We start from the raw sequence: 18,837 nt of genomic DNA on the forward strand, positions 1-18,837 counted from the left end.
TTGGTGTTGAAATACTGAATACAGATTTATGCCAGCTTAATAGTAAGCATTACCTGCACTGTTAAGATTTTATTATTTAGTGATTCCTCTTTTGACTTTCAGAGTAGCATTCAAATGTAGCTTCTATTAATCTCATTTACATGGTAATAAAGAACAACAGCAATACAGATAGTTTGAAGAGATAATACCCTTGGAATTGGGGTATAATACCTCTCCAATTGCTGTAAAGGCCAAGACAAAATGGAGCCATTCATTTTCCAAACCTAAGGGATTTATGTCTGACAACATGCTAGAAGGCAACTCTACTTTTTATTATACCATCTGATAAATGATAAGGATGCCACCTTTTTGGTTGATAGTCAAGAGGATCCTGAGAGAGAGTTGCTCATTATGTCATTTCCAAATAGCAGATTCTGAATTGGTTCAGAAAATTGACTTGTCTCTGCTGCTCCCATCGGATGATATTATTTTTGTCATGTTGATTTCTCACTGAAAGAAGGTCTACCTCAGTTACTAAATGAGAAGCTGTGATCATTATCATCATCATCGTCACCACAGCAAACACTTATTTAACTTTTTTATGTACCAGTGTCCAAGCCATATATGTGTGTATGTCCAAGCCAAATATCCTTGTCACACATGTTATTTAAGCCATATATATATATATATGCACACGTACACATATATGGCTTAAGTAACATGTGTGACAAGAATATTTTAACCAGAATAAGGGTAGTATTTAAACTATCTTGTGGAATAATTTTTAAACAAATCAATTTGCTTAAATGCCAGATATACAGATATAGATATAGATAAATAATCTACCTCATTAAGTTAGAGGTATTAAGTGAGTTTATATGTATATATATTAAGTGATATATATATATATAAAACCTCACTTAAACCCCTAACTCAATGAAGTATTATGTATGTTATATAATACTTATTATATATATATATAAACTCACTTAATACCTCTCTCTCTCTCCTTCTCTCTCTCTCTATATATATATACACTCACATATATATATGTGAGTGTATATATATATATTCACATATATATGTGAGTGTATATATATATATATATATATATATATACTCACTTAATACCTCTAACTCAAGGAAGTAGAGATTCTTTTTCAAAAGATGATAAAACTTAAGCACAAAGAAGTTAAATAATTTGCTCAAGATCACCCAACTACTAAGTGGCAGATCTAAAATTTGACCTAAATTTGGCTCCCAAGTCTGCTCTTAACTGTTGGGCTATGACATGCTCTATCAATGCTATGTGGAAGATTCACAGCAGGCTATGATCTGGAAGCTCAGGGCTTTCAGGCACAAAACAAATAGCATTATATGGGCTGCTTCCCTGGGGCCTTTGCAGCTAACTCCCTGAGTCAGGGAAATTATATTTTATTTTAATTATTATATTCATATATATAAAACACCTATTATAAATGCTGTGCTGTGAGATCCTTTTGTTTTGAGGAAGGTCTGAGTGTTCCATCTTCTGACTGGAAAAACTCCAGAGAATATCATTTCATCAAGAATTCGGCCACTATGCAGCCATCATACAAGTTATCACCCACACTGGATCCTGGGGCCAGTCCCAGGATCTGCCTGGAAGGACCGTATACTGCCTAGGAAGGAGCCAGTGCCTCCATCTAAGTCTCCTCAGCTGCACTCAAGTGTCTGGGAACAGATTTCCCATAGTCTTAACCAAGGGGGTGGAATGAAAGTTGTTTCTACTCCACTCTAAGAAGGCTTATTATTCCAAGTGCTTATTACCCATTTCCTCAGGAAGTTCATTTAAGAAACATAGGGAGAAGGTATGTTGTCACCCATTTTAGGGGAAGAAAATGGAATAGAGGCAGAGAGAGGTAAGTGATTTCCCTCAAGGTCACCCTCTACTCTGGGAATTGGCAAAGCCATAACTACATTACAAGGCTGTGCCCCAAAAGAGTAGATGTCCTTACTGGTCCTGCATTATCCTGCTTCAGACATATAGCAAAAAGTTTGTCTGAGGGTCTGCTGTAAGCTCTCGAGACACTCCCACTTTGCTCCAAGTGTACCCTTGCCAGTGGTTCCTATTGTATTTTTACTGGAATGTTTTCACCTCTAAGGGGTATTTGCGGTTAACCCCTTTACTCACCCTCAAAGAAATAAATGGTACTGAAAGAAGTCATATCCCTGAACTATCCACAAGCCTCCCATTCTCCCCAAGGAAGTAATAAACACCCAGAAGTTGAGGCCAAGTCCATGTACCCCAGCCTCCCATCCTGGGGTTTGTTGGCTTTCTGGAGGGAAGACCATCCAAAGAAAGAAATAACTTTAGATCAATATTACTGCACCAGCCACTTGGGAGTTCTGAGGGAGAATAAGGAAGGGAGGGAGGGAGGGAGGGAGGAAGGAAGGGAGGGAGAGAGAGAGAGAGAAAGAGAGAGAGAGAGATAGACAGAGACAGATTTGTCTGACCCGAGTTGGGTAACAGTCCAAGAGACAGAGCCATCCAGAGAGAATAAAGAAGCACTTCATGTGACATATACCAAGAGCTATTAGATGCTTGGCTTTTTCCATCCTCACTTGTAGCAACAAGCCCTAATTTTGGCCTTGGGTTTGATCATTTTGGTGCAAGTCTCTTCTGTTTAGAGAAAATGAAGAGGAAAGTTTGAATGTCTCCTTGATGTCTGTGAGAACATTGGTATGAACAAAGATGGTCTCTCCCATGGGCGTGGACACTTGAGGGTCCACATGCCTAAAGGGTGAAGTTTCTTTGGGGCTAGGAGAGAAGTTGAAAGTCTCTTGCCTCTGGGTCTTTCACCTCTCACTTTAGAAGATCTTGCTCTTGGCCTCTGTGGCTCTTGGCCTCTCTCACCATAATGTGGCTTCAAGGGAGAGAGAGTTAATCTGGGAGTCAGGTGCTGTCTCCTCTCTCTTTCCTATGGCCTTATAGCAGCAGGAACTCTGGAAGAGACTTCCGGACTGTGTTGGATTCAGGGGCCAGACCTCAGAGGCATTTCTCTTGTCTGGAGTTTGGCCATGCTCTTTGAGAGAACTGGTGAGGGTGACTGTAGCCACCGTCGGAAGTTGTGGGCATTGTTCAAATCCATTTCTTTACATATATTTCTTTTCATGACTAACATAAAGCATGTTGCTAAGAGTAAAAGATTCATAGAGGAATCTATGTCTCAAACATTCTTTGAGACATACTCTCAAAGTGTGTACTCTTTATGTCTCAAACATTCTTTCTAAAGCTACAACAGTTCAGTGACATTTGAGAGGAGAATTTCATAATGTAGGAAGTTTAATGAAAATATGGTTCCATAAACCAAAGGGAATATAAAAATAGAAACTTTGGTTTCTGTTTTAAAAGCAACAAAATATTGTGGTATGGATGTTGTGCATTAACATTTCCTGAGCACTGAAATGTGGATGAAATGTATGATATAATTTTCTCGAACAAGATAAAAGCATTGTAAAGTACTTTATTTCACACAAATGCACATTTACTCACTTGTTCTCATTTGTGGGATCGTATCGGGGAAATGGATCATGGTCATTATCATTAAAATCATAGCTAGCCTCTGGATCCTAAAGAGACAACAAAAAATAACACTGTGGCATCATTAAAAAAAAAAAAAAGCGTCACTTCCCAAGCCTCTTACCCTATGCCTTCCCATCCTGGCTGATAGCTCAAAAGCCTGCATTTTAGAGTTTCTGTCCGAGTCACTGAATATTTATTATACCCACAAACCAGGCAGAGATGATGAACACAGCCAGGTGAGCCAGCATTCAATTCTCAGTGAATGTTACCAAGCCTATGGTTCACAGGCACTCATGGGATATTGGAGCTGGAAGGAATTAGTTTACTTAGTTCAGTCACCTCAGTTATCAGATGAGAAAATTGAGGCCCAGAGAAGTCAAATGACTTCCCTAAGGCCATAAAGCTAGTTAGTGACACTTTGACACTCATCTCTCTTATGAATATAGGTGCAAAGAAGTGGCTGAGGGTGGGACTCAGGTCCATGGTGCTCTCCTTCAGCCTCCCAGGCACACTAAATAAATATGTAATTTAATTTGAGAGAGGGTGCTTGAAATTCAAGACAAACTTCCAGGTTCCACTCCCTTTTCCAACCCAATAGCTATGCTTAAACGCCTCCCACATACCATTACTGTTACTTTTCAATGCTTTCTGTATATTTCAATCATTCCTAATTTCTACTCTGTGCTACTATTTTTCCTTCTCTTTTCCTTGGCTCTTTAGCTTGGCTTTATAGCTGGGGAATGTTTGATAGGTGGAAAGGATGAGAGAAAAACAAGGGATAATCTTAAAGATGAAACACCAGCCTCCTGATTTAAAGGCCTAAGATATATGATGGTGTTCATATTATATTATAAACTTAATAAACAATGAAGCAAATTGTTTTTATTTATTTATTTTCCCATTTCTAGAAAACTTTTCCTTTCTCAGCTTGGTATAGGTGCATCGTGTGGTATTCACTTTGGATTTGCATGGAAGGAATCACATTCATATAATTTTACAATGTCAGGGATATAGACTCATAAAAGAGGTTAGGAGGGAAACTGTGAAAATGATCTCAGGCAAGGGGCTTGATTTGATTACTTTAATGCCCCAAACACTGAGCAACTCAAAGTCATCAGATTTTGGTAACTTAATTGGTGTAGGCACTGCCCCTTCTTCTCCCAACACATATACTTTTGTACAATTTTTGATCCCACTGAATTATTTCAATGCCCACTGGTACAAAATAAATTCATATAAGCTAGTGGGAAGTAGGAGAAGGGACATAACTTTGGCCCATAATCCCAGGGACTGACACCAGAGCAGCATCCCCTTGAAAAGAAGGAAAGCCCTAACTGTGTGTCTGCACAGACAGCTCCCTAAGTCACAGTTATGAGAAGGCACACACTTACATAGTTGGCATAAATGTCCGTGTGATTCCACTCCAAACCATCATCCAGTACGGTGATAACAACTCCTTTGCCCGTAATGCCTTTTTGCCAAACAGGTATCACATGAAGGTCCAGCTTGGGCAGGGCTGCCGTCATCCTGGTATCTTGCTGGTAAAGAAAAACAAAGAAGCATTCGTAAAATCATCATTTGCTTGCTACAAAATGGGCACTTAAGTTCCAACCTGGAGACCCATCTTTCTTTTTCCTTGGGTCACTCTACTCTTTAGAAGAAGCCAATTCAGTGAAATGAAGAAACAAAGTTCAGAGTAGGGCCAAATGAACCCCCAGAGTGCTGCTCTTCTTCCAATTGTCCCAAATGGACATCACTTGAAAAGATGAATCACCTGTGCTCCTTCTCTTTGAACTACATGGCTTTGAAGAATTGTATCCCTAAATTTCTTTCATTTATAATAACATGCTCAACCCTTTCATCTATGGAAGCTCTATTTGATAGTCGATGTTTTCATCTCCCCCCAAATCCTGATTCTCCATTGCCACATTGAGCTCTCATTATATTGCCTGGTGCATAGTCGTTCATGAATGTTTTAGAATTTTTCTTCTAAAGGAAAAAGCAGAACCTGGAATGTTCAGGAGACTGTGATTGCCCCAGGAATTGCAATGTGATTGCCTATTTTTAAGTATGAGTGATTTAGGGGGTAAGTGTCTGTGAGAGGAGATTCAGGGTTTTCCATTTCAAATACATTTTCTGATAGTCAGAGTGTGGGACTGTACAGGAGATAAGTTGGGTAGCAAGGGAACACAGATATAAGCACATTTCTAAGCATGTGAGACAGAGACACTAAAAGAATGCCAGGTACCCGGTGAAACGGTCAATAAGAAATCTATAAATAACCACAATCAAAAGTGTCAGCGAAGGAGCTGCCCTCTTGCTGTTGTGCCCTCCTCCCCATAAAGAGGTTGGGGGGTGGGGTGACAAGTATTTGCCAGGCTGGTATGAAGCTGAATCACAGGAGGCTGGAACTATACACAGATTGTTGGCCAAAGTCAGAGAAGAAGGCCTCTATGTCAGTTGCAGGAACAATTTTAGACTGTAGTTGTTAAGAGTATGGACTCTGGAGTCGTGAATTATAGTCCCACCACTAGCAGCCATGGATTTTGGCAAATTATTCTACTTTCCAATATCTCTGTTTTTCCATCTGTTAAATGGGCACAATTACTATTTCTACAACACAGATAATCATGAGAACAAAATGAATTAATTCATATCAAACGTTTTAGAATAGTGTTTGTCACACAGGAAATGCGCAAGTGTTAACTGATAAGTCTCTTCTGCTGCAATGAGCAAATACTTAAGATAGTGGCAAGAGGCCGGGTGCGGTGGCTCATGCCTGTAATCCCAGCACTTTGGGAGGCCGAGGCGGGTGGATCACTTGAGGTCAGGAGTTCAAGGCCAGCCTGACCAATGTGACAAAACCCCATCTCTACTAAAAATACAAAAATTAGCTGGGCACGGTGCCAGGCATCTGTAATCCAAGCTACTCCAGAGGCCGAGGCAGGAGAATCACTTGAAGCTGGGAGACAGGGGTTGCAGTGAGCTGAGATCATGCCATTGCACTCCAGCCTGGGCAACAAGAGCAAAACTCTGTCAAAAAAAAAAAAAAAAAAAAAAAAAAAAGAAAGAAAGAAAGAAAGAAAACGTAGTGTCAAGAGAAACTGATCCCCTTTTCTATCCATTATGCAACAAGAGTATGTAAGTCTTAGCTTGTGTTTTTCAAGAGAAATAATCTTTTATAAAATTCTCAACAACAAATCCTTCTATTAGCCTATACTACTACCATACAGATGTAACATTAAACAGAAGAGAGGACACCCTGCAGGTAGACAGCAACACTTAACAATTTCTCCACTCAAGGATTTGGTAACTGTCTTAAAGGTAGAATGGTTTGCAAGTCTAGACATTTGCAATAGACTTTTCTTGTGTTCCTTCTTTTAACCTCTTTCAGAGATTCTCATCTGTGTCATATAAGAATTGTCATTCAGGGTTGTATAATGCCAAATTATGTTCACTATACTCTGTGAGTGCTTTAAAGGGTTCTAAAGAATAACTTTAACCAAAGGAGATTTTTGCCATAAGTACTGTTTTTGGAACCCCTAACCTGCAAGATATTATTTTTCTGCATTTATCTCAGATAAACTTAAGAAGACAAAAAATACAACCTATTTTTTTCACAGCAGCTAAAGATATGTTTCCAACATCCTTACTCAGCAAAACAGAAGAGGCAGATCAAGAAGTTCCCGTCAGCCCTAATCTCCAGATAATATAGCTCCTTATGAAATTCTCCATCATAAAAAAATAAATCCATTTTGCAAATGTAACAACATAAAGAAGCCAGGTCCCAGGTCCCACCCACACAGTCCTTCTGTAGGTACTTACCAAGTACCATTGCTGATTCCACATGGGATCATTGAAGAGATTTAGTGCTGAGTCCCTTAGAGCTGAACGTTTACTTCTTTCTTTTTCATACTGTTGTTCAGCCCATATCACCTACAAGGATTTTTATAGCAAGAAAATCAAAAGTCAAATATCTACCTCTGTATACTTCCTCTAACTATCTCCAGTACCCTTCCCATCAGAGTTCAGGCAGCTCTGCAATATTTTCATTTGACTACAGATTAAACTGGCACCTCAGTGAGAAGAAGGGATTGCCCACTGGGGAGATGAATATTTCCTCTATTACAGTAAAGTGCACCTTTAAGGGGGAGGAGAAGCAGTCAGTGAAATGATAATTCCCTCAAATTATTTACATTGTGGTTACAGTGGAATCAAAAGTTCAGTCTGCTTTCATCACCAAATGGACCATAATACTCATTTTTAAATTGAGGTTTCAGGGCTCCATGGCTGAAAATTTGTCTGCTTTTATGGATTGAGTCAACAAGCCAAGAGACTGCTGTTATAATGCTTTTATAGATTAATTTCTCTTTCTTTACATACAACAGGTAGAAATTGCAAATATTTTATAAAGTAAGAATGGTGCTGTACCATGCAAATTTGAAACTCTCCCTCCCCTGTGCTTCGACCTCCACTTAAAAGTATTTAGTATGAGACACAGATCCTGGGTGATGAATGAACACTACTGACCACGCACACTTACCATTAATTCAGTCTCATGTATTATGCAAAGAGATCTGACAATACGAAAATTACCTGCCCCATATTTACAGCATAATCCTATTATACTTGAAGCCCTGAGAGAGTGAGGGGCTGCCTTGTAGTTATATTCATTATGAGATAATTCTATACCCTTATTTTTCTTGGCAACATGACTATTTCCTACCCCAAACACATCTTTTCTGCTGTATGCATGATGACAATTCAGTGTGTGGTGGAATATTGTTAATGTGAGAGTACTCATGAATCAGCTCCAAAAATAAAAACTGAAAAATAATTTGCAACTGAAGGATAAAACCATCCACTAAGGCTGCCCTGAATTTTCAATTAAAAATATACTGCAAACCTATTAAAAATAATGGGAAGAACTTGAAAGCTAGAAATTAGTCACTATGATTTATTTTTAAAGTGCTTGTATTTTCAAGCTTAATTGTTTTGGCTTAAAATACCTCAATGCTTGGAATGCTGCCTATCATCTGAGTTGATCTCTGGAAGCTGACTGCTAGGGAATAAGTACTAATCTTTGAGGTAGAGGGTCACTTACACTTGGAGATTTTATTAACAGACTTGTAAAGATAGACTATTGCTGCATTTCACAGGGCTGATTTGAAAGAATATTATCCTCCATCAAAAAAGAGCAATAAAATGAAAACCAAGAGCAATTTTTTAGAAATGGGATATAAGAGGAGGCACTCTGCCATCTGATCAGATAAACATCCAATTGTAGAAAACAGTGTTATGATTAATGTCATTCACTCAGAATCGTGTATTAATCTCTAGAAGAGCAGGCTGAATGGTATAGAGGAAAATTTGTAGTGTCTTTCTATTATGCATAATAGTTATCATGTACTTAATTATAAATAATACTTTTGATCTGGAAAGAGCATTGAAGATCATCTACTTCAACCTTCCAATGCAAATCTCTATGGTTCCAGAATGTTTCCTAAAATAAAATTATTCTTGGGCTAATTTTTTACAAAGTTATACCTGTGCTGGAGACTAAATTCTTAGCTTTTTTCCATAATGTCTTGAGATTCCGCCCCCCGCCAAATCAGCTATCAAGGGGATGTATAAAGAGTAGAATGGGCCATCTTCATTGTCATGAGATACTTTGAGTAAGAATAACAGTTAGGTATGCTCTATTCTGTCCAATTGTCTCCTATGAAAATGAGAAGGCAGGTCAGTTTGAGTTCTATGTGCATTAATGGGCATGCAGTTTGGGCATGCATTTAGGCAAAGAAGGAATTCTCTCTTCTGCTTAGCCCGGGGACTAAGCCTAGCCAGAGTGCTAGAAGTTATTCTGCTTTTTAGAGCCCAAACACGATGAGCCCTCTCCCTTGAAGTGAGTAAGGGAAGACCTCAGTGGACAAGAAACTTCTGTAATAAGGTCCAGGGCCTCTGATTTGGTCTCCCACATCAAGCAATAACTTGACGAAAAAGAGCTAGCAATGGGTGTAGATGAGCTATATAGGGTCACTGTCCGTGGTCCTAATACAGCATTGTCAGGATGTTGTTGTTTCTTTTACATTCGAACACTGGTGACCCAGGCCATTTCCATTCCCCACCCTCATAATTTGTCTATTTCTTCTTCTTTTAAAAATTCTATCAGTTTCAGAATGAATAAAATGGCAAATTATCTTACAGGCCTCATGAATTCCATCTACTTTCAACAGTTCTATCACCTTTCTGTCACATATATATATATATTTTTTCTCCCCCTGGGAAGTTGAAAGGATGTTTTTAATCCTCTCACGAAGAGGATCTCTCACTCTAATTCTCTAGGGTGTCCTAGGTAACAAAAATTATGTACACAGATATCAGGTGAATCAGGATAAATTTCTTCCAGTATGGCATTTCTTTGAGAAAAGGCAACACTGTCTGAAAATTACAATACTCCCAACATAGTCAACATTTTCTGATATGTTTGTTGACCTTGAAAATAGACTTCAAAATCAATAGGTACATTAGCTATCTATTCAAACTGCCTCTACCTTATTTACCTATATTTATTTCTGCTGTTACCTAATCATTGAACCAAGATACAAACTAGGATGAAAAGAGATCAAGTGGTTTGGATCCAACAATAGATTACTTATGGAAACATTTGCCTCATGAAGACATGGATTTACAGTTCTCTCATAAACACTAGCTCCTTATACAGCAAAACCAAATAGAAATAATAGACTTTTTTTTCAGTTATACTGAAATGTTATTGAAAGTAAGGCCCATGTATTTCTTTGAGCCCACATTGGTATTAAAGTGTTTGGTACATAATAGGTACCTAATAAAAGGTTGTTGATTGACTATACTGTTAAACATTTTTATTAGTGCTGCCCTCTCATTTTAAATATTCACTTTCATGCTCTTAGACTGAATTTGTGAGTGTACATATAAAATTAACTTCAGATATATATGTAATTATATAATTAAACTGCATATATATGTGTAAAATTAACTTTGGCTCAACCAATTCAACCCAATCTTGTTATTATTATGTGCCATTATAACTGTATGGAAAGAAATTAGAAATATTACAGATAAACAATCTTGGTCACAATAAAAAAGAACCACATTTGCAAAATGCTTCTGTTTTTATTAGAAATCATAAAGAAAGCAGATAAGTTAGAGTATTGGTTTGAAGACGAATGTACAACACTTACACGATCATCATCAGATAATCTCTTAGTGATATGAAAGGCACTCCTTCGAGACCTTCTGGGGTGGTTTTTATGTTTCAATAAGTAGTGATTTTCAAGTGAACCAATCTATAAAAGGAAAGAAATAAAATAAATATCCACTTTCCCAAACAAGTGTATATGGACTAGTTTAAAACTCAGCTAACTTAGAGATAGGCAAATTTTATTAAGCCCATTCCTGGTATCTGAAGTTAACATTTTTCTTTTCTTTTTTTAAACTTTTATTTTAAGTTCAGCAGTACAAGTACAGGTTTGTTACATAGGTAAACTTGTGTCATGGGGTTTTTTTTTTGTGCAGATTATTTCATCACCCAGGTATTAAGCCAAATACCCATTAGTTATTTTTTTCCGATCCCTTCTCTTCTCCCACCCTCCACCCTCCAAAAGGCCCCAGTATATGTTGTTCCCCTCTATGTATTTACGTGTTCTCATCATTTAGCTCTCACTTATGAGTGAGAACATGCGGTATTTGGTTTTCTCTTCCTGTGTTAGTTTGCCAACAATAATGGCCTCCAGCTTCATCCACATTCTTCATGAAGAAGGCACTGATAGAGGTCTTAAGATGACCCTCAGAATATTATTGCTTGAGTTCACAGTATATTCACAGCTCACAGTAGGAGGCTAGTGATGCTTCTATTTTACACACATTGGAGGAAATACATGTTTTTCATGTGTGACAATATCATATTAAAATGCTCATTTAATCAAATATATCTGTTCAAAGAACAATTATTTGTGGTAAGCAGGCAAACACCTGGGATACTATCTATGGTCAGTGCCACTTTTCACTAGAATAAATTATCGTTGTTATAAAATGTAGCCATTGAATTCATAGTGATAAATTGCTATTAGCCACTATTAGTGATCGTTTGATTTTCCACTAATTCAAGGCTTTCAGAAAAGAACATGCTACATTTAGGGCAGGTGTTCCACTTTAGAGGGTGTATACTTCTCTGGGAAGCTATTGACACCTTTGGTTCATTTAGAACTGTATTCGTTATTCTTTTGAGCTAGTCTCCCTTTACTCAGTACTAAATTTGAAGCTACCAAATCCTCTAGGTAACCCTGCATTTTTAAAATTAAGAAACAAACAATTGACAACAGTATATTACAGAAGAAACATTTTTCTTTAAATTGGTGATTCTCATCGCCTAGAGAATTTTAAAATAGAGAAGCTTAGGCCCTGCTCCAAGCCTGAATCTCAGTGAATCTTCCTATAAGCTGTGGATGGAACTGGGGAGAGAAATCAGCAGCCGCAGAAAAAGATCACCAGTGCTTAGCTCTGTTTTCTCTGCTGTCAACTGGTTTTTCTTCTTGTCACTACCTTAATCCAAGCTTTATCCTGAGGCAATAAGGTACCCAATATAGTAATGCTAAATTAGTGTAATTTTAGTAATATTAAACAAAAAGAGAAATAAGCAGAACCAGGAACGTGCTATCAGCCTTCTACAAAGAATTATTATTCTAGTAAAGTAATTTTTGTTAAGTTTGTTTTAAAACTTTTGTTAGTAATGCCATTTTAACTAAAAATGGATAGAGGAAAGATAGTATTGTAAATCATATATAAATATAGATGGTTCCCCCCACTATTTGTTAATGCTTTTGTGACTATGCTATCCCTTACCCAAAGATCCTCCCAAGAATGATGATGTATTGTTTTTTACTATTAAGATTTATGTTTATTTATTTTGAAAAGCAATTTTCACATCGAATGGTCTAGGTTTAGATGCATACCTAGAGCTAACAGGTGGGAAAAAGAAGAGAGATTTAGTTTTTGCTGTCTTCCCCAGTCTCCTCCTACACGGTTACCAGTGCTATTTAGCCTTTCAGTAGCTGCTCAAGGAATACACAATTAAATCCCCAGTGTCTACCCCCATAGGACATACATGATTTGTATGATGCCCACAGTACCCACCAGCACAATTTCATCTGCTACTCACACCCTCTTTGGGTCTCAAAAATTCCTAATAATTGCGTGCAATTCCCAGACTTACTACTAAACTGTATTATGTCTCACTGTTTTCCCACAAGCTGTTTTCTATGCCTAGACTGTCTTCTCCGATCTCATTATGTTCTCCTGGCAACCTCTGACTCCTCTTCCCTGAGCAAATGTTTTCTCCTTTGCGCAGTTTTCATTCACCCCTCTCAAATTCCCTACTACTTTCATTCCTTCAACCAATGAATATTGAGACTTCAAGTACAACTTCTATTATTACACAAATTACAATCAGTTGGAATCATTTATCTCTAAGCTAGTCTCCTCTAGATTCTTGATTGCTTGAGAGCGTTTCTTTCCCTCCTCTTATTCCTCGGCCCCTAACACGGAGCCTGGCACGAGGGCAAGGGCTGGCCAAAAGCAAAAGACTCATCTGCTGCTGGGACACCAGGAAGCCAATCTGCATTGATTTTCCTTTCGGGCATTTCAAAGACAATTTGGTTTATAAAGTTGAGAATGAAGCCTCTAGCAAGAGCAGGCGAATTCCTCAGAGGGTTCGGTCTACAGAATCGCCAACGCCCCCGCCGATTACTCATCCATGACTCCAGCGGCGTCTCAACCACCACCTCCAGAAAAAACGCGCCAAAATGTTTTACAACTGCCTCCTCCCACGCTTCAATGCAGACCAACTTCCCAAGCAGGGGGCGAGGGCTTGATTCTGAGCCAAGGAAAGGAAAGCTCTAGCCTAGAAGTCACACTCCCTAGGGTCCCCTCGGAATCGCTCAGCTATAAGCAGTCTCCCACTTAATGTCTTGACGCCCACCACCTCCAACCAGCTACCTATTGACCAAGCCTTCACTTGGACAGGCAACAATAAGCTGAAATTCCCGGGAAAACGATTACGTACTTGGCTAAAGAACAAGAAAGAAATAGATCCCTTCCCCACAGTCAGTTCGGCATCTCGACCCTGCAGTGGGACTGGCCGGGCAAAGTTATGAAGCTTGGACTTTATAAGTTCCCAGTGAAAAGCCGGAGCTCTCTAGAGAGTCGCGGGGATAGATGGTCCCGTGTCTGTCACCCACCATTTCTCCCCCCCGGCTTCCCAGGCTACTCCGCGGCCTCCCAACCTCCTGGTCGCGAGTCCCAGCAGCTGGCACTCTTCCAATGCCCTGGGCGTGCCCTTACAGGCTGCCAGGGCGGACAGCCCCAAGCCTGCTTAGCCCCTTGCATCAGGACTTGGATCTGATGCTGCCATATTGAAAAGAAGGCAACAGCCGGCTCCTGACGCAGACCGCCTCAGTCCCGGGGGATGGAGCGCACTGCTTCTCCCGGGGGCGCTTGGTTGGTAAGAGCTTGAGTGCATCTCAAGTTCCCTGAACAAGCGTGGAGGCATTTTTCTTCCAAACCGCGCGGGAACGGATTTCAATTCTAGAGCGGCCAACAGTAAGCATAAGCCCTACCCAGCTGCAGCGGCTTCCTTCTGCTTGGCTGCGCCCAGCCCAAACAGTAAATAATGCAAGCTTTCTCTCTCTCCAAGCGCCACAGGGGCGACAGGGGGAGCAGCTCCTTGTTCTTTGCTACACTGGGCTCTGGAGAGTGCAACCTGGGGCTCCCACTTGAAAGACCGCGCTCCAGTCCCGCCAGTCCCCTGGGGCCCCAGAAAGTTTCTTGAAAGTGGAAACTCTTACCTGACCCAAAAGGTCATAGCCCAGCTCCTCGGCGATGGCCAAGGCTGCTTCCGGGCCGCCGGGGATCTCCGCTGCCCATTCATTGACAAATTGCCTTTTCGCTTTTGCACTGTTCAGTGCACACCAAGCGCAAAAGACGACGAAAGCAGTGCACTGCAGACTCCAGGCTCTTCGCTCCATAGCTCACACACTCGCTTGAACACGAGTGGGAAGGGAAGAGGAAAAAGAAGCAAGATAGGAGAAAAGCCAGACAGACTCCCCCTTCCCACCCTCGGGCTCTGGACCACTCCTGGCTCCTGGTTGCTCTGCGAAGAGCTAGGAGGTGCGCGAGGAGAGGCTGGGCGGCGGCGAGCGCTCAGTGAAGCGCTTCGGTCTCCAGGCTGAGTGGAGCCCCAGCCCTTCCCAGCCAGAATGGAAATGAGTGTTTACACGTCAAATCGACGAAAGCCATCTCTTGACGTCAGATCTACCTGGACTAAGATCTGAATGGTATTCCCGGCGGGGCGGAGAAGCGGCTAAAATAAGCAGCCAGGGATTAGGAAAAGGAAGGAACTGTTTGCTGGGATCAGTTAAGTCTGCTCCTTGTCTGCCCATAAATTCTGTACCGTGAGAAACATTTTCACTTTTCAAAGAGAAGTGCCCCACTTGAACATAACTACCAAGAATCAAAGGCTGGGAGTGCTTTCCCTCCCTTCCATCCATTTTCTCTGTATTTACTTTATTATCTCATGTGTGTGGCGGGGAGTGGGGAGGCTATAGGATTCTTATACTGGCCCTTTGGGTATCAGCACCTGCTATGAAGAACAAGGCTCTTAGGTCTTTCAAAGAGAGAGGCTAGGAGGGTAAGGAGAAGAAGGGAAGCTACTACTGCCCAAATTCTGTTCTAAATTGTCTAAGAAAATGAGCATGTCTCCAAGACAATGTTAAAGCAATACTTTTAAAAATGAATTTTTAACCATTCAAACCACCTTAGTTTACAAGTTTACTTCCTCCTCCCCTTTGTTTCTCAACCTCAGTAAAATAATATCAGTAGTTATACTCCGATATTGCAAAGCCAGCGCCACCACCACCTTTTAGGGTGTTTATCAGTAAAATGATTAATCATGTGATTTAAAAAAAAAAAAACATATTTTAAAGAATTTGTCAACAAGGGGATCTAGGATCCCAAAAGCTGTTATGTTGATTCAGGGAGGGAAAGAGCAGTTTTTATTTACCTCGACTTTCCATTCTGCCTCAGTAGAGCTCTTCACTTCGGTGCTGAACTGGAGCTGTGCCATTACTTTCCCATAAATTGCACAATGCCTCTTTGTGGAAAAATGGTTTCCTGTGGGAGGAGAGCAAGAAAACATCTAAATGAATTCTCCACCCCTCACCCTAGGGAAGTGAGTTCATTCTCCCATGGTGGAGCCTATTCGAACCCTGAGGGATTGAACCTGGCGGGAGATACCAGTGCCTAGTATTCAGCACCGAGGTCTGGACAGCGACACACGCAGGACTGCCGCAGGAGCTGCTCTCTCTTCTGAGCACCAAAGACCTCCACCCTTCTGCAGCTGGCCGGCACCAAGCTGTTTTCCTTTTGATATGTGCATTTCCCTCTTTTGGACAGCAAAATAGGAAATTGGCCGCAGCGGGGAGTGTGGTTAGGTTCATGATCGTGACAACTCGTGTCCAGCTCTTGGGAACGTGTTGGACTCATGCCAAAAGTAAAATCGCCGGGAGGTGAAAATGAGAGAGTATGGTGCACCTGGGAAGTTTTTTTTTTTTTTTTTTTTAAGCTCAACCGCCTGAGGGCGCGATCTATGCTGTAGAAATAGAAGAAAGGGGAGAAGGTTGGAAAGAAAGCATATGAACAAATGGAGAAAGGAAGCAAGAGATGTTCCTTACAAGAAGCAAATGAGACAAGACTTGGTGGAGGATCAGGCTCTGTAGTGCTAATTTTTCATTTGCCTCCACGTTTGCAGAAATGTGCACTAGGTAATTTCTTTAAACATAAAGCATCTTTACAAAATCAAATGCCAATGTTAATAAGCCATGTGACATGGTTAAGTGTTTTACAATAATGTAACTCACATGAGATGAAATGGAATGGGCTCCAATTGATAGCTTTGTTGTCTGTTCTGTAAATCTACAGGTGTGAATGTTGATGGCTGGGTAAGCTGTCTTCTTTTCCCTTCACACCTTGGCCTGAGTTGTGGCCTCAAGCTCTCAAGGGTGTTTCATTCTCACAGCAGACAGACGCTAACTGTGCACTAGCAAGGCAAGAGAAGCCCAGGGCAAATGTTTTATAATGGTAGATGTGTCAGAGGAGGAACATATTTGTCCCTTTCTTATTATTGTTCAAGTAAATCAGTTTGGCAGAGTGTTGGCAATAGGGTCCGTGTCTCTCTCATTAATTAGGCATTTGTCTTAAACGGAGCACCATATAAGCCTGGAATAAACATTTGGTTTATATACCTAATAGAGCAAAGTAAACTCTCACAAAAAGAAGATAATATCCTCATCCACACAATACAGATATCAGTAAGTTAATCTGCTATTGTCTGATTTTTATCCTATGAAGCTCTTTGCCAGAACTTCTGGCATGCAGAAGAAATAAATTTCTGCCAAGACTAGAGGGGCAAGTAGATTTAGAATCCATTTTAACTTTTTGTTTGAAGGGCTAGTCCTATCCTGATTTGTAGATCATGGTAGTGACCTCCAGGCCCATCAGTGTTATATTTCATATTATAAATTGGAAGAGCCAATTATCACCCTTAAGTTGGTTTTAATAGCATTTGATTCATGTGATTAATTTATATAGAAAACTGGATACTCCAGAAACTAAAGAGGACGTGTTTCCATTATAAGTTATCAAGTGATTGCCATGCCTTTCATGATGCTCACAACGGCCCAGTGATACAGCTAAGCATTCATTAAGGTTTCTTGGAGATTAAAAGAAGCTACTAAGAGCAGGAAGTAAAAATATGCTCAAAGGAGATCTATAGATCACCATATCTCTTTAGTCTTAGGAAACAAATGTTTTAAACATTTTGTTACTATGAAATAAAACATATACCCTTGGGCATACTAAACAACGTGCTCAATATTTATCACAAAGTGGACACAGTGTAACCATTTGGGCCAAGAAAAACATTTCTAGACCCACAGGATAACAGAATAATATTCCTAGATCTTCAAGAGATGTTAAAGAATGGGTAAGGAAATAACGTAGGTTTAACATTTTCCAGTTATCATGTAGACTTGCCTGTTTGCTATGGGTAACATTAACTGCACATTAACTCAAAGGTGTAACGAATTAGTCTGTAATTTAACTAGAAGATTTTTGGTAGCAGAACACATTATAGGGACAAATCTACCTGTAGCAGTGTTTTCCAACACAGAAAATAACAATATTTGTGTGGCACACTGGGGTAAACTGGAGGAAATTTGAAGACATCTGTATGGAGCTGGGTGAAGGAATTCATAACATTTTCTTTATATGATACAATTATGATAACAAAATAAAATATAATATTTTGGACTATACATTAAATTGCATATTAATAACTTTAAATTGAGAAATCTGAATATGCTTTCACCAATATAAGTTTTTATCTGAAGTTTTATGCTTAAAAAGGCTATATATGATTTCTAATTAAAACATTTTAATGACAAATGATCTTTTTATATTCTTAATAGCTGCTGTCAATGAAACTTTTGTGCAAAATTCTATTTTAAATAATATAACAGTCTTTCTTTTTATTTTCTTGACAAATTTGTCATTGGAGTTTTATATGAGAATGCATATAGATTCAGAATCCATCTAAATTTTACAGGTCAAGTATGATAAAATAATATTGAAACTGTAAATTGGAAAATACACACACCTTTTAGAGAAGTTACCATCTACCAACCTTACCACAAATTGAGAAAAGTATCTAGTATACACAAAGACTGATATTGGGGTTACCACTTAAAGATACACCTGCCAGAAGTCCCTGAATTACTTTCTCATGGTATCTCCTCCCATGACCAAATTTTGGTGGGCGTGCTATGCTAATTAAGTACTTAGAGTATGAACTCCTCCAGCAGATCCACAGACACTTTTCACATGATGGAAATAGACATGCTTGAGGCAGGTTGCTGAAGTGAATACAGCATCAAGGTGGTGGACACGACTTGGTTGAGTTCCAAGAGCTCAGCAACAAGCTACTCACCTGGCCTTCCCAAGTGATGAGAAGACCAAATATCTTGAGGGACATCTTTAATTCTACTGGTTGGGATGCTCTGACCTATTGAAATGGAAGTAAAAGAGTCACAAAGCAAAGTCTATACACTGCAAAGGCTTTGAGGTGGATGAATAATTATGAAGGATTTTTGCTGAATGAACTAGATAAACACAAAATCTTGAATTTAATGTAGAATTGAATTGAA

General features: G+C 39.6%; 1 protein-coding gene across 2 annotated transcripts in view; it reads right to left on the bottom strand.

Annotated features, from left to right (window-relative positions):
- PCSK1 (proprotein convertase subtilisin/kexin type 1) overlaps positions 1-15,719 on the bottom strand; it is a 41,723-nt gene extending 26,004 nt beyond the window's left edge. Inside the window, exons 1-6 of one of the 2 annotated variants that reach the window (XM_054487801.2) lie at positions 15,639-15,719; positions 14,425-14,618; positions 10,765-10,869; positions 7,370-7,480; positions 4,936-5,082; positions 3,515-3,591 (exon numbers count right to left, since the gene is read on the bottom strand). In XM_054487801.2, coding sequence (XP_054343776.1) covers positions 3,515-3,591; positions 4,936-5,082; positions 7,370-7,480; positions 10,765-10,869; positions 14,425-14,604 — 620 coding nt within the window. In that variant the 5' untranslated portion in view covers positions 14,605-14,618; positions 15,639-15,719. Of the gene's footprint in view, positions 1-3,514; positions 3,592-4,935; positions 5,083-7,369; positions 7,481-10,764; positions 10,870-14,424; positions 14,814-15,638 lie in introns of those variants that run through there. The other variant, XM_063665028.1, reaches the window with a different exon arrangement.
- Positions 15,720-18,837: the final 3,118 nt, after the last annotated feature.

The sequence above is a fragment of the Pongo pygmaeus genome, chromosome 4, assembly GCF_028885625.2.
Source record: "Pongo pygmaeus isolate AG05252 chromosome 4, NHGRI_mPonPyg2-v2.0_pri, whole genome shotgun sequence".
NCBI lineage: Eukaryota > Metazoa > Chordata > Mammalia > Primates > Hominidae > Pongo > Pongo pygmaeus.